The sequence below is a fragment of the Lepus europaeus genome, chromosome 12 (genome assembly GCF_033115175.1).
Source record: "Lepus europaeus isolate LE1 chromosome 12, mLepTim1.pri, whole genome shotgun sequence".
NCBI classification, from domain to species: Eukaryota; Metazoa; Chordata; class Mammalia; order Lagomorpha; family Leporidae; genus Lepus; species Lepus europaeus.
Window position 1 is genome coordinate 35,850,245 of NC_084838.1, and position 16,511 is coordinate 35,866,755.

At 48.7% G+C, this 16,511-nt stretch overlaps 1 protein-coding gene across 1 annotated transcript; it reads left to right on the forward strand.

Annotated features, from left to right (window-relative positions):
• The first annotated feature begins 4,808 nt into the window (after window positions 1–4,808).
• HEMGN (hemogen) lies at window positions 4,809–16,511 on the forward strand. Its single transcript, XM_062206724.1, has 5 exons — window positions 4,809–4,887; window positions 7,225–7,318; window positions 13,835–14,765; window positions 14,829–15,159; window positions 16,501–16,511. The coding sequence occupies exons 1-5, from the start codon at window positions 4,809–4,811 to the stop codon at window positions 16,509–16,511; spliced, it is 1,446 nt and encodes a 481-aa protein (XP_062062708.1).

Here is a 16,511-nt window from a genome sequence, read left to right on the forward strand (position 1 = left end):
TTGGCCTTGCCGAGTTTGAGATGTGGTGGGACATCCAGCTAGGGAGTGATAGCCAAGAGACCCTTGAGAAATGACCACAGAGCTCAGACAGGGATGTAGAAGCCACCTGTGCAGGGGCAATAGCTACAGGCATGAAGTTGGATCTCTAAGAGGGGTGAGAGCACATAGGAAAAAAGTTCAGAGATTCATTCTCGGATAAGCGCCTCTCACGGCTGAAGGGAGGGAGAGAAAAAGCTGTGAGGATGGAAGAGGAAGGGAGGTGAAGAACACACCATCCGAGAAGCCCAGAGCAGAGCGAGTTTCAAGGAGGGTAGAAGCGCTCCGAGAGATGGCGCGCTGCAGAGAAGTTCCGAGAGAAGGTGACGTGACCGCTGGGTTTGGCCATTGGGAAATCGACGACTTAGGAGACAATTAACACGTGGAGGACGAAATGAGGTCTCAGGTGCAGAGGCAGGAAGTGGCGTGGGACAGAACGGAGGTACTGAGAACACACTGTTGGTTCCAAAAGTTCCCTCCAAAAATGGAGGGACAGAGAGGTGGCGGCGGCTCAGGGTGCGAGCAGAACTGTGCTTGCGACGGACCACCACCACTCACCAATGCTCCTTCAGAGACCTTCATTGGCCTGTACTTCAAGCAACAGAAGGCAACCCTGGCAGGAGGCGGCCAGGGGAGGGACTGTGGAGCAAACTGGGTTGAGAGGCTACAGCCGTTCTACGGCGATGGAACATGTTATCAGCGCGAGCGAGGGAGCATCTGTCTTACCAGAGACAGCTCATTTATCATGCATCAGCAGACGGAGAGCGAAACGAGAAACTCGCCTTTCCCACTCAGGGAAACAAAGCTTGATCCACGTGCTGGAAAGAAAGGAATAAAAAACCAACCAACCAAAAAAAACCAAAAAACAACAAAACAAACCAAAAACAAGTGTGCAATATCTTCCTTCCTTTGACTCTGCCACCCACAGGGATTTTAGGACAAGGCTGGGTGTGTGTCCTCAGAACCCCTCGGATAATGCCATCCACACAGCCAAGCTTAGGGGCCTCCTACCTGCACAGTGCTTCTCATTTTATAAAAAGCTCTCTGGACCTCTTTTATCCCCACGGAATCCCGGTGAGATACTGCTCTTCTCTGTTTCACAAGGGATGAAGCGGAGGATCAGAAAGAGTGGAAGAGATTTCCCTCAAACTACACAGCCAGGAAACCAGGAAACGGCAGAGCCCTGCGCTCCCCCCCCCCCCCCGCCCCCTTGCAGGTTTTCAAATACCACCCACAGGGTCTTCACGGGCGACACTCTAGCCACCGTGCGACCAATCAAAGCATGGCAGGACTCTCATCGCCCTGGTTTGGGGGCCCTCTAATGCTATCAATAGAGCTTGAACCGACACTGCTGTGGGGCGCTTTTATCAGGTCACGGCTTCCGCAGAACAGTATCCAGTTCGGGGCTGGGCTATTTTTCCTCTGCTCCCTTCTCACCCACATCCTAAAGAGCCCTGGGGCAGGAGTTCTGAGCACTGTGTTTCCTGGCCTCCAACTTCTGTCTGCATCAATCAGGCTCTGAAATGCACTGACATGGCCTCAATGCTTACACCTGCTCCAAAAGGCCAGGAGGCAGGAGAGGGACTCCCTCCCCTCCCCTCCCCTCCCCGCCCCTCCTTCCTTCTTTTGGTTTTAGTAGGAAGAGGACCAGAGCTGGGGGCTGAAGGGCTCAGTCCCGCTCTAGGACCTTGGTTATATTTATACCACTCAACACCCCGAGCACCAGACTCCTGATCTGAAAAATGAGGATAATAATAGCTGCTTTGTCAGCCTGCTGTAAGTATCCGATGAAACACTTGTGAAAGGAGGGCTGTGTGCTGGGCTCTGTCTCCTGCCGCAGCCCCCTTGAAATTCTCCGTTGTTTTCGAAGGAGTCAGGTGTTTTCCTTTTGCACAGCCTGTCTTTCCTGGATGGACTCGGCCAGGTCACTGAACCATCCTGAGCTCCACGTAGCTGGACTGCGAGGACTGTTCTCAATGCTTCCTTTACTTCACCTATTAGCAAACTTCAGCGCAGTGGTTCCCTCCGCCTTGAATCATTTTTCCCACGTGGCTTCCAGGTCGCCACCCTTTTCTGGTTTTCCTCTGCCTCACTGGCTGCTGCTTTGCTGTTTTCTGCCCAGCATGGAGCTCCTGCCCATCTCCAAGCCTGCTCCTCCCAGCCCTCTTTGTGCGCAATCTAACTCCATCCTTCCAGTTGCTCGTACCAAACCCTCGACTCCTTAGTTCTTACCCACATCCGACTTGTAAGTCCCTCCAGCATCTGACCCCTGCCCCACCAGCGCCTTCCTCCAAAGCCTTCATCATCTCCACCTGGGTCACTGCAGGAGCCCTCTGATATTCCCCATGCTTCCACCTCTGCCTGCATCCCGCACAGGAAGTGCAATGTTCCTTGCAACGTGTAAGCTGGACACATCACTCCCCTGCTCTCCACACCATGACCGTCCCAGGGTAGAAATCCTGACAAAGGCAGCAGGCTCCTTCCCTGGACCCGTCTCCCTCCCTCGTCCTGTCCTCAGGCCGTTTGCTGGTGCTCTCTGCCTGGAATGGCCCCTTTCCCCTGCCCCCGCCCCCGGTGATGCTCACCAGTCACCCCATCCGTCAAGCCTTCCCTGACTGCGCCACTTAAAATAGCAGCCACCACCAACCTCCCCCTCACTCTTTATCCTATCGCTCCTGGCTCGGCTTTTCTCCAAAGCACCTGTCACCATCTGAGACATGAATATTTTATTGAGTGGCTTATTGTTTCCTTCACCCCCATTAAAACGTAAGCCCCGTGGGGGCAGGGACTGCCTTGTAACGGCTGTGTCTCCCGCACAGAGGAGCGTGTTGGGAACAGAATGAGTGACAGTCGGAAGAGCTCTGGAACAGAGGATGGCATGCTCGTTGCTAAGTCACAGCAGCATCAACCACTCCCAGAGCATCAGTCCTTTCCCAGGCTGCACATCCAGGACACTGGCCTTGCACACGGGGAGGGAAGGGGACTCCTGTGGGTCAAGCCTCCCCCAAGAGTGCACTGTAGGGATAGAGCGGTGACTCAGGAGCGGTAGCTGCCCTCTGGGAGTTTGTAATTTAGAGGGGAGTTCTGTGCATAGATGCAAATAACTCTAGAGCAAGGCAGCATTTTAAACAATATCTTATGCCCAGCATCTCACATTCAGTCTGGTAAAGACTCTCAAGTTTTCTACAGAGAGAAGAGACCGTGGCCCATGGCCTTAAAGTGACTCTGGGGCTATGTCTGTCCCAAATTCCCGCGCCTGCCTGCTTATCACAGCAGAGACACCTTGCCCAACTTCCAATCTAGTTTGTTCCATGATGTCTATACTCGCCTCTCCACCCAATATTGCCTTCAATTGACTGTTAATTTGAAACCCCACCCTCTTAGGAGTTCCTCCACACTGTGCTCCAGATATGGGGCAGGGGGAGCAGGAGTGGAATCAACTTAGAATGGTTGTCACGGGTCGCAAGGAACCTGAAGACTGTGTCTGCACAATGAAGGTGCACCTGCCAGCTCCCAGATGAGCCTGCAGTGCCCGGAGCACAGAGCCTTGCTCAGCAGGTGGCCACGGGGCGTTCAGGGAAGTTTTCTGGCTCAAGGTCACCGAGTGACAGGAGAATGACAACAAGGAACTCAAACTCTGTAATTCTCTCTACTCAGAGCACGTTGTTAACCCTGCAGTCTCCCAGCTGGGAGACCGGGGTGGGGTTCCTGGCTCCTGGCTTCAGCCTTGCCCAGCCCTGGCTGCCCGTGCAGACGATGTCAAGTGTTCCTTTCTCACTGAACCATGATCTGCTGGGCCTCCCTGCTGCCTGCCCAGGGTGGGTGGCCGCGGGGAGAAAGCATGGTTCCTTTGATTTCGCCTTAAATCCTGGAACATAACATGGTCACTTTGGGTTGTTTTGAGAAATCCTTTCTGATCTTACACTGGGGTGGATTTCACTAGTCATCTTCAATCACCTGTCTGTGGCTGGGTGAGCAAAAAAGGGCACAAATATGCTCTGAATTCCTAATTCAGCTCCATAGGTCTATTATCCAAGTCACAGCATAAACTTCAAGGCTTTACATTATTTTGCAACAGAGTAAGGTGAAAAAAAGTCACAGAGAGGAAATCCACATAAGATCAATTTCACACACAAGTGTAGCACTCTGCATAATTTTCACAACCATTACTCACATTTCCACATTCACATTCTTGCAGTAGGCAAGACAGCAATTATTTACTGGTTTTGTTAATGGGGGAAGAGTCACAAAGAAGGGCGGTAACTCAGCCCAGCCACTTAGCTGCTTGGAAGCAACACCCTGCCTTCCTTCTACAGGCGGCCACCTCCATCTGTCAAAAGGGACCCCTCCCCCGCCCCCACCACAGCCTGGTTTGGCACAGTCTTGAGGACAGAAGGCATTTGGCATCCTAGAAAGGAATCCACACACTTCCTGGCGGATGCAACCCAATGGCTGCGGTCCTGGGGGCTGTGCTGTGGCTGGCCGGCTGTGGCCCGGGGTTCCCTGTGTGCTGGAGGGTGAGGGCTCTGCCCAGCCATTTCCCCTCCTCACACCTGTGCAGTGCGATAAAGAAAGCAAGAATTAGCTGCAGCTGTGGTCCAACCAGATAAAGCTCTAGGCGGGAAGTCAAGTGACAAGCGGGCTTGTGTGCGTGCGGGCTTTTTTTTTTTTTTTTTTTTTTTTGGTAAGTGTTAGTTGCTCTTGGTGTTTTAAAAAAGCTTTTAGGCTGCTGGTGGAAGTCAGACCAAATACCAGGACGGCAGTGCAGCAAGATGGATTTGGGAAAGGGCGGATGTCATTCGAAGCCCCATGAGACACCTGACACTCACCGAGGAGAGACCAAGTCTCCAGGTAACTCAAGGGACCTTCACGGGGTGGCTGTGGGTAGGACGGGGCTATGAGCACCTTCGTCTTCCTGCTGGGTCTGGCATAAAGGGGCCATCATTGAGCCTCTTCCTATACTCTTGCGTGGTAAGATTCCAGTAAGCCAGAGGAACATAAGGTAGCAATAAATACATTCTTAATATGACATGCACATGAATGAAAGCTAATATTCAATACTGATGGTTGTAGCAGGACAAGAACGGCCTGTGCTCCTTGGATGGTGTAAGTCTGGTGTAATTTTCACGGAGGTATTGGCGGTCGGTGGTGAGAACCATGGTAGTGCTTGTTCTGAACCACTGAGCTCTCAGCCCTTGGATCTGTCCTAAAGCAGTGTTTCTCAAAGTGTTTGGCCAAACCCTGGGCCTAGAATGGTGTTTTAGAACTTTTTGTTCCATGGAGTTCCTTGGCATTCTGATTAGCATTTAATTTAGAATAAAAATTTGAAACACATAAGGCTAAATATACAGGCTTACAAAGCAAAAAATTGTACTAAGATCAGCTATCAAAATAAAAATATTGTGTTGGACTGGTGTTGTGGTATAGAGGGTTAAGCTGCTGCCTGTGATGCCGACATCCCCTAAGAGCTCTGGTTCATGTCCTGGTTGCTCTACTTCTGATCCAGCTCCCTGCTAATGCACCGGGGATACCAGCACAAGATGGCCCAAGTGCTTGGGCCCCTGCAGGAGACCTGGGTGAAGCTCCCAGCAAGGGCCATTGGAGCCATTTGGGGAGTGAACCAGTGGATGGAAGATCAATTTCTCTCTGTCTCTCCCTCTCTCCTTGTAACTGCCTTTCAAATAAATAAATCTTTTTAAAAATATATTATGACATAATAATACAAAGGGGCTTCAAAAGTTCATGGAAAATGGAATTACAAGATATTGTACGTGTTCTATGATCTTTTTGAAGACTCTTGTATTTGTTCTTATTTACAATTGCACTAAATAATAAGATGATGTGGTGGATTTATTAATCATAGTATTAAATCAAATAAATCATCCAGTAAGTGATATCTTAAGGTATCTGCAATCATTGTAATGAGATAAGAAGAAAAAAATCTGTGCTTTCCTTTGGTGACAAAGTTGTCACCCAGTGCTAAAACCACCGGTGGTTTGTTAGCTGTATTCATCATGGAAGAAAGTTGGTAAAAAGTTGGTAAAAAAAAATAAGTTTCAGTTTCTCCCTTAAGAATGAGTGGAGCCACCCACGGGGCTCATTCTATGCGCTGGGTGCCCCAGGGCAGGTCTGCAGCACGCCACAGACTCTGGAAGTTCTACTCGCAGTCCCATTAACTCTCCTCAAACCTGGGTGGCAGCAGAGGCTTTTGCATAGCTCCCTTGCTGTTCCTAAGGACTTGGAGAAACACTATGCTAGGGCAGAGAAATCCGAAAGGAAAAAAAAAAAAATAACAGGATGCAAAGAGTAGACTCGTTGTAGTACTGTTACACAAGGCAGAAAACAACTGGCGACAGCCTAGACGCTCAGTACAAGTGGAGTGGCTGGTGGATGAGGAAAAGGCAGCTAGGCCAAGTGTCATGCATCATTAAACTTGAGATTGTGAACATTGTATCATGGGAAAGTTCTTAGAGAATGTGAGGTTGAGAAAGGTGAAGTTGTGGCACGCTCTCTTACAACTCTGTACAGGATAGGGCCTGGTCTGAAATGAGGACTAAACTAGAAAACAGGTTATCATGATCAGGTAGAACACGGCTGATCTTTCCAAGTACTTGTTCCATAGATAAAATTTATTTTGAAGAAATGCACGGGTTAATAGCACATGCCATGTCTGAATAGGTCTCTGGCCTTTTGAACAAAACATTTATGTATTTATTCAAAAGAGTGACAGAGAAAGAGTCAGAGATCTTCCATCTGCTGGTTCACTCCCCAGATGCTCACAGGAGCTGGGGCTGGGCCAGGCCAAGGCCAGGGAGCTCCATCCTGGTCTCCCACATGAGTGGCAAGGGCTTAAGTACTGGAACCTTCATCTGCTGCTCCCCAGGCACATCAGCAGGGAGCTGGATGGGAGGCAGAGCAGCCAGGGCTTGAACCGGTGCTCCGCGATGGGAGGGAAGAGGCCCAGGCAGTGGCTCGCCTTGGTGTGCCACAATGCCTAGCCTGTCTCTGAGTTTTTCATTCAAAGATGTTGTCTGGTTGTCTGCCACAGGCTGGCTGTAGTGCTTCAAGGATAACGAAAATATGGCCGTTGTCCTCAAAACTCTAGGAGAAAAACCCAGCACAGGGAATTCTGCCGCTCTGCCACTAACGCCACAGCTCATCATGTTCTCCTATGTTCTTATCCCACAGAAGTCACTGGAACCTGGATTTTGCGAAACAGAGAACAACTCCGGAAAAGAAAAGTGGAAGCACAGGAGAAGCAGACTTTGCAATGGCTGCTGGGGTATGGTCGCCACCAGGGAGAGGGAACGGACCCTTACGGAGCAAATGTGACACGTCCAGTAGTGCAGAACACTGGCTCGCGCTGCATCTCATCTTTTCCACACTCCTGAAAATTGGCCACTGTCATCTCTGTTTTATGATAAAGGCAAACTAAGCCTCCAATAGATGAAATCTCTCGCCTAAAGCCATACAGTGCAGTGGTGGGAACAGAAACTTTAGGCCAGGTGTCTTCTAATTAAAGCACCGGGCAGCTGTCTTATACGGCATAGAGGTCTGGGGTTTCACTACTCTGGACGTCTGGACACACAAGCATCTTGGTGTTGGGTGTGGGAGACATCCTAGAGGAAGGTCCCAAGAGCCTTCTCCAAGTTTCCCATTAGTAAAATCCTTTGTTCAATGAGTGTGATTAACTCTCTGCAGAGTAAACCAAAATGTGGTCTGTACGTGAGTGGCGAAGAATTTGGGAGTTCCGAATTCTCGGACTCATGGGGTGGAGCACAGGAACATGAGTATAAATCAGGTAGCATCTAATTGCATTCATTTAGAATATGACTGTGACAACAGGGGCCTTGCTTGCTCGCAGAGGGAAAAGGAGAGGGCGCAGCATCAAAGACCAACATTCATTTCAGCTGGAGTTTTCTACCCTGGTGCTATTGATGTCACGGGGAGGCTAGCGGTTCGTTGTGGGATGCTCAGTAGTGCTTGCTGGCCTCTAGATGCCCATAGCACCTCTCCACCTCCCACCCTAGTGTGGCAGCCAAAACGTCTCCTGACACTGTCAGGTGTCTTCTCGGGTGTGGTGGGGAGGAGAGAAGCAAAATCTCGTCCAGCTGAGAACCAGTGACGTCAGCCCAGCACTCATTCTGCAAAAGGGCTTTTTCACTCTTCCCTGTCCCACTCCGGGACTGTCTGCTCTGCTCCATCAGCCGTGTCTAGAACGCCACTCGGCTTATGAGTGATTGGTAGGTGGGAGAATGATGCCAGTCCAACGTGGAAGCTGTTGGTTCATGTGTTTTCCTAGGAAAAAGGAGCCGGAACAGTGGGACGAGAATTTAAACCTTTGGCAGGAAAGGAAAAAGCCTTCAGGCAGGATCCTCTCCAGCCTGCATCCAGGGCTCCCCCGACCCAGAGAAGCACAGCACCCGCCTTGCCAAGCTCTCCACCAAGTGGCAGCTGGCACTTCCTCCTGCGCTCCCTTGGGTGGCTCAGCGCTCTGGTCTCAGCGTCTGTAAACCTGCAGTGCTGCTGTCTCTTTTGCATTTTTCATTCTCCTCTGAGCCGCCTCCAGCCTCAGCGAGCTGCCTGCCTAGGCCATCCGCAGTTCCAATGGCTGTTTGCATAGGGCTTTGAGCCTTTTGTCCCAGGCATCTACTGTTTCACAGGAGAGGCTTCTGTGCTTGGGTCCTGGGGTAGGTGAAGATGAACCAGTGAGCTTCCATAACTCCACACCCACTAAGCAAGCTTATGACCAAAACCTGGCTTCCCTAGTGCTTGCCTACAGGAAAAGGGTGCGTTCATTTGCTTGCCCGATGATTCTCTCTGTGTGGCTCTGCATTTCTCATGGTTGCTTTAGGTTTCTCCCTCCAAGTCTGGTTGATGAGCTCTGCCCCTGGTGCATGGAGCTGGTCTTGGTGTCCTGCCAGAATTAGTTTGCTAAGCTTATGGGCTGAGGAATTCACTAACTGATGGCACCTTGGTGAGGCTGCTGGCTGCACTTGCTCTGGTGGCACTGGGGAGGGTGCCCTCTCTTCTCACCACAAAATAGCCTATGCAGTGAAACCCTAGTAGTTTCAGAGAGAAGCGGTGGAGTGCCAGCGGGAAGAGCCTTGTTCTTAGAGCCAGAATGAACTGGATTTGAAGCCTGGCTCCTCCATTGCCTACCCATTGACCTTGGCCAAGTTACTCAACTCCTCTGTGCCTTAGTTTTGGCATCTGCAAAATGGAGATAATAGTATCTCCTGTGTAGGTGGGGAAGATCATTTGAGCTATCAGAAGAAGTAGTCCTTGAACTGTCATATTTGACACATAGGAAGCACTTGTGTTCCCCATGCTAATATTAGAGGTATGCTTTTATGCCATATTTGAATAATTTATTCATGTAAGTCATGTGTAATTCTTAGACCCACCACGTGAAGTTGGGCAGATGTTATTTGCCTCTCTTTACTTATAAATGAGCCATGGCAAGCGGAGGCCAAGTGCCCACAATCTCGAGAGAGTGCATACTCAAGCTTAGGCTATATACATATACATATACATATACATATACATATACATATATGTGTGTGTGTGTGCTTTGTTTATTTATTTGAAAAGTAGAGTTACAGAGAGGCAGAGGCAGAGGCAGAGAGAGAGAGAGAGAGAGAGAGAGAAAGTCTTCCATCCACTGCTTTATTCCTCAATGTCCATAATAGCTGGAGCTGGGCATATCCAAAACCAGGAGCCAGGAGCTTCACCCAGGCCTCTCATGGGGCTGCGGAGGCCCAAGCATGTGGGCCATCTTCTCTGCTTTCCCAGGCCATAGCAGAGAGCTGGATCGGAAGAGGAGCCACTGGGACTTGAACCGGTACCCAAATGGGATGCCAGCCCTGCAGACGGCAGCTTTACCTGCTATGCCACAGCACCGCCCCCTATATATATATATGTGTGTGTGTATGTATGTGTGTGTGTATATATATATATATATATATATATAGTCTTTTGGAAAACTACCAGGGAAGACATAGGCCATTAGATCTCATAGAGAGATCTACATAACTAATTATTTAGTGTTTAATATCTAGAGGGAAAAATAAGTGTTTTCTGAAGAACTCAACTCTCATCTTTTTTTTTTTTTTTTTTTTTTTTTTTTTTTTTTTTGGTGAGCTGGCAATAAGAACTTGGTCATTTATCTCTTGTTACCTTAGTTACTTTGAGTAATAGTTCACAGTGCTGAGTGCATACTCATCATCTCCAGATTTTCTGTTTGTCTTCAGCTCTCTTTTTAAAAAGATGTATTTATTTGAAAGGCAGAGTTACAGAGAGAGGGACAGACAGAGAAGGAGAGAAAGTGATCTTCCATCTGCTGGTTCACTCCAAAAATGGCTGCAATGGCTAGGACTGGGTCAGGCTGAACCCAGGAACCTGGAACTCCATCTGGGACTCCCAAGTGGACAGCAGGGGTCCAAAGAGTTGGGCCGCCTTCCACTCCTTCTCCCAGAGCCATTAGCTGGGAGCTGGATCAGAAGTGGAGAATCTGGGACACAAACCAGAGCCCATATAGGATTCCAGTGACACAGATGTCGCAGCTTTACCCTGAGTGCCACAATGCCGGCCCCTCAATTTTTAAAATATTTATTTATTTATTTGTAAGGTGGAGTTACAGAGAGAGGGTATGTATGAAAGAGAGAGAGAGAGAGAGAGAGAGAGAGAGAAAGAGAGAGAGAGAAAGAGAGAGACAGAGTTTTGGTTCACTTCCCAAAAACTGCAACAACTGCGGCTTCCCAAGCCAAAGTTAGGAGCCAAGAGTTTCAACCGAGTCTCCCACATGGGTAATGGGCACTTGGGCCATCTTCTACTGCTTTCCCAGCTGCGTTAGCAGGGAGCTGGATCTCATGTGGAGCAGCCGGGATTCGAAACTGGGCTCTTATGGGGTGTTGGCATTACAGGTAGTGGCTTAACCCACTGTGCAGCAACACCAGCTCCTGTCTTCACTTTTTTTTTTTTTACTTTTAAAAAATTTTTTTTTATTTATTTGAAAGAGTTACACAGAGAGAGAAGAGAGGCAGAGAGAGAGAGGTCCTCCATCCAATGGTTCACTCCCCAATTAGCCGCAACGGCTGGAGCTGTGCCGATCCGAAGCCAGGAGCCAGGAGCTTCCTCCAGGTCTCGCACATGGGTGCAGGGGCCCAAGGACTTGGGCCATCTTCTACTGCCTTCTCAGGCCATAGCAGAGAGCTGGATTGGAAGAAGAGCAGCTGGATCTCGAACCAGCGCCCATATGGGATGGCAGCACTTCAGGCCAGGGTCCTGTCTTCAATTTTTAGTATTTATTTTTTACTGTCCTCTCACATACATATCTTTTTGATAGTGACTTCAAACTGGTTTTGGCAAGGTACTCTTTTAAAAAACTTTCTGAGTATGCAAAATTTTTAAGCACAAAAAGTAGAACAGGATACACATGCTTTAAGTGTGCAGGAATGGTGAGCACTATTAAAGGTAGTCGACATACTGATTGTGTCTCCAAAGAATGTCTAGCTTTTGAAAAATATGGCTTCTTCAGAAATGGCTGCAGGACGAGGCGGCCTATGGGCCTTGCCTTCAGCTTAGTCCTCACACTGCTTACCACAGGCATGTTAAGAGGGAGAACATTCCAGTCCTGTGGTCTGTTAGAGAAAGCTCCCTGGAGCAGGTAGCACAGAACAGCATTTCAATAGGGTTAGACGAATGATGAAAGGCTTATTTATAGTCCCTTCCTCCCACCCCTCGGCCCATCTGTATTAGCCATCTGTATTTGGTTATATTTGCAGTGCCTAACAATTTGTCATTGGCTGCAACTTCCTTGCAATCCTTTTATCTCCTAGATCTTTTGTCTATTAAGTAGGAGTGGGTAGAACATGGCCTCTTGTGTCATTCCATGGGACTCGGCTTACAGTGTGTACTGTAGCTACTGTGCATTCTTTGTACAAGATACTGTATTAGATAAGCAAGACATGGTAAGGGTATTTCAGAAAGTTTGTGTCAAGTGGAATTTTGAATCTATTTTTGGCACAAAAAAATTAAATCTATGCCTGTAAGGGATCTTCAGAAAGTTCACGGGAAATGTGTATTATGAAAAAACGGCATGACTTTCAACATTTTTTACACCAAAATAAGTTTACCTTTCAGTTCCATTTTCCATGACCTTTCTGAAATGCCCTTTTACGTCATACATACAGCTCATGCAGCCTGCACAGGTGAGGAGCCACGTCTGGGCTGCAGGCCCATAAATCCATGGGGTCAGTTTACCCAGGGAATAGTGGGCGAATTCACACGGACTAAACCCAAAGAGGCCAGTGTGGAAGCCAGAATGCCATTCATTAATTTGTAATGGGAGTAATCCATTTTCCATAACCAAACTTTAAGTATGAGGGCACTCCAAGAAAGTTCATGGCGGTGGGTGTTTGACACAGCAGTCAAGTTGCTGCTTGGGATGCAACCATATCCCATTTTGGAGTGCCTAGGTTCAAGTCCCATCTCCGCTTCCAGCTAATGGGCACCCTGGGAGGCAGTAGATGATCACTCAAATACCAGGGTTCCTGCTGCCCATGTAGGAGAGCTGGATGGAGATTTGGGCTCCTGGCTTCAGCCTGGCCCAGCCCTGACTCTTGCATGCATTTTGGGAATGAAGCAGTGGAAGGAAGATCTCTCTCTGTTTCTTTGACTTTGAAAAAAAAAAGTTTGTGGAAAAAGGGAATTAAGGGACTGGTGTTGTGATGCAACAGGTGAGGCTGCTGCTTGCAACACTGCCATCCCATATCAGAGTGCCGGTTTGAGTCCTGGCTACTCTGCTTCTGATCCAGCTTCCTGCTAATGTGCTTGGGGAGGGGAAGGCAGTGGCAGATGACCCAGGTGCTTGGACTCTTGCTGCCCATGTGGGAGAACAGGATGAAATTCCTGCCTCCTTGTTTCAGCCTGGTCCCGACCTGGGTGTTGTGGCCACTTGGGGAGTAAACTAGCAAACAGAGGATCTCTCTTTCTCTCTCTGTCTCTCTCCTTGTTTATCTGTTGTTCTAGCTTTCAAATAAATACATAAATCGGGGCCGGCGCTGTGGTGTAGTGGGTAAAGCTGCCACCTGCAGTGCCAGCATCCCATATGGGCACTGGTTCGAGTCCTGGCTGCTCCATGTCTGATCCAGCTCTCTGCTATGGCCTGGGAAAGCAGTGGAAGATAAGCCAAGTCCTTGGGCCCCTGCACCCACATGGGAGACCCGGAAGAAACTGCTGGCTCCTGGCTTGGGATTGGTGCAGCTCCGGCCGTTGTGGCCAATTGGGGAGTGAACCAGCAGATGGAAGACTCTCTCTCTCTGCCTCTCTATGTCTCTCTGTGTAACTTTGATTTTCAAATGAATAAATAAATCTTTAAAAAAACAAATAGATAAATCTTAAAAAATAACAAAAAACTGGAATTGAAAAATAATTTTATTTGCTGCAAAAGTGTTTTTGAAATCCACAGTTTTTTCATTGTATGCATTTTTCATGACATTTTTGAAATGCCCTCCTATATGTTGTTACACACACACACACACACGTACACAAAACTTCACACTTTCTGGAAGGTTCCTGGAGAGCAAGGCGTTAGTGCCACTACGTTCTGGGGTGCATTTGTCGTCCTAACAATTGAGAATGCCTAGCCCTGCTCCTTTGTTTTACAAACAAGGAGACTGCAGCCCAAAGAGATTAGGGACTTGTCCAGGGTTGCCTAACAAGGCTGTTCAGTACAAGCATTTATTTGAATTCTGTAGTCCCATTGCTGACAATCCTATTTCTGATCTCTCCACAGAGAACAGAAAAAACGCAAGTGGCAGAGTACAGGGAAAAGAAATCAAAGAGGCAGAAAGAGACAACAAAATACTAAACAGAAGGAGGAGCCTCAGTCCCAGGTAGAAGCAATGGAGAAGGCACTGGTACCCGCAGAGAAAGAACCGGAGCTTCCTGGAGGCGTGACAGCCTCTCCCCCAGTGGCCTCCCTACAGCAAGTTATGCCTGAGGAGGATTTTCCTGAAATACCCCAAGAAAGCACCATGGCCCAGGAAAACCCTTCTAAGTACCAAGAAGTAGTGGTACAAAGCCAACCTTCTGACACCTGCCACGATACGGCCGCCCCAGAAGATGCTTCTCCGCAAATGTGCCCAGAAACAGCTGGACTTCAGCACCATCCTTTCGCAGTGCACCAAGATGTGGCCGAGCCTGAAGACTCTTCTAACATGTGCCCAGAAACAGCTGGACTTCAGCACCATCCTTTCGCAGTGCACCAAGATGTGGCCGAGCCTGAAGACTCTTCTAACGTGTGCCCAGAAACAGCTGGACTTCAGCACCATCCTTTCACAGTGCACCAAGATGTGGCCGAGCCTGAAGATCTGTCTCCTGGAATGTGCCAAGAGGCAACCACACCCCAAACTCTTCCTCCTGCACCATCCGAAGGCAGAGCCAGCCTGGAAGGGTGCGCTCCTGAAGCACCCCCCACACCAGATGTGCCCCAGGGCTCTGCCCCTGACATGCACCCCCAAACAGCTGGAGAGCAGTTTGATTCTGAACCAGATCAAGGGATCGCCGACACGGAAGGCTTCTTCCCTACAGCACAGGAGGTAGCTGTGCCTAAAGACCTTTCTACAAAAACACACCAAGGAACAGTGGAACCTGAATGTTTTTCTCATAAAACCTGTAAAGAAATTGCTGGGCCTAACGCCCCCTTACATGAAACAATCCAAGAAGTACCTGCTTCTGCTACAGATCAAGAACCACCTGGCCCGGCAGAATATTCACCTGAACCAGAGCAAGAAACACCTGGCCCTGCAGAATACTCACCTGAACCAGAGCAAGAAACACCTGGCCCCACAGAATACTCACCTGAATCGGAGCAAGAACCACCGGAACCTGCAGAATACTCACCTGAACCAGAGCAAGAACCACCGGAACCTGCAGAATACTCACCCGCTATAGACCAAGAGACACCTGGGCCTGAAGACCTGTCTACTAAGACCTACAGAAATAAGGATGTGCCTAAAGAATGCTTTCCAGAACCAAACCAAGAAACAGGTGGGCCCGGCGCTCAGGCTCCTGGGGTATACCAGGAGGAAGCTACGGATGTGTACGCTTTTCCTCAAGGTAGGGCTGTTCACAGATCTCCCTCAGCGATTCCCAGTCTCCTTTGGGGATCCCTCGTTATCTCAATGGATACTAGGATATTGGTTAGTTTCAAATATGAAATATTTTTCATGCAACCAATGTCCTACCTGGAACATATCCAAAAAATTAGGAGAAAATAATTAAAAATGCAAACATGCACAGTAGGTACTTGGATATGTACTTTCCATTTTGAGAAATTACAGTCATTGAAATGAACCTTTAATAAAGGATGAATTTTGGGCAAAATATTTTAAAGGACAGTTAAGTGTAGATTAACAAGGAAGCTTGATGAATGAAGTTTTCCTGGGAAATTTGATTTTCTTGATAAACCAAAGGCAAGTAAATTAGTGGGACAAGGTACCAAGGGAAGCACAAAGGTATAAAACATTGTATTGGCCGGCGCCGTGGCTCAACAGGCTAATACTCCACCTTGCGGCGCCAGCACACCAGGTTCTAGTCCCGGTCGGGGTGCCGGATTCTGTCCCGGTTGCCCCTCTTCCAGGCCAGCACTCTGCTATGGCCCGGGAGTGCAGTGGAGGATGGCCCAAGTGCTTGGGCCCTGCACCCGCATGGGAGACCAGGAGAAGCACCTGGCTCCTGGCTTTGGATCAGAGTGGTGTGCCGCCTGCGGCGGCCATTGGAGGGTGAACCAACAGCAAAGGAAGACCTTTCTCTCTGTCTCTCTCTCTCTAACTATCCACTCTGCCTGTCAAACATTAAAAACAAAACAAAACAAAAAACATTGTCTTATTACTAGGGAAGTCATACTTGAGGGATTTGTCAGGCTTACCAAAACCCCTTTCTATTTCAATATATGTTCTTGGAAGGTTTTTTTTTTTTTTAAAGATTTATTTATTTATTTGAAAGTCAGAGTTACACAGAGCGAGAGGAGAGGCAGAGAGAGAGAGAGAGAGAGAGAGAGGTCTTCCATCCGATGGTTTACTCCCCAGATGGCCGCAACAGCTGGAGCTGTGCTGATCCGAAGCCCGAAGCCAGGAGCCAGGAGCTTCTTCAGGGTCTCGCACATGGGTGCAGGGGACCAAGGACTTGGGCCATCTTCTACTGCTTTCCCAGGTCATAGCAGACAGCTGGATTGGAAGAAGAGCAGCTGGGTCTCGAACCGGTGCCCATATGGGATGCCGGTATTTCAGGCCAGGGCTTTAACCCATGTGCTATAGCGCCAGTCCTGTTTTTTGTTTTTGTTTTTGTTTTTGTTTTTTCCTTAAGCATAGCATTTTGAAAATAAGGCGACCCTTCTTTAACTTGGCTTGCTTCAGAGACCTGAGAACCTTGCTTTTCTTTGTTAAATACTGTGGACAGCTAAGAAGTAG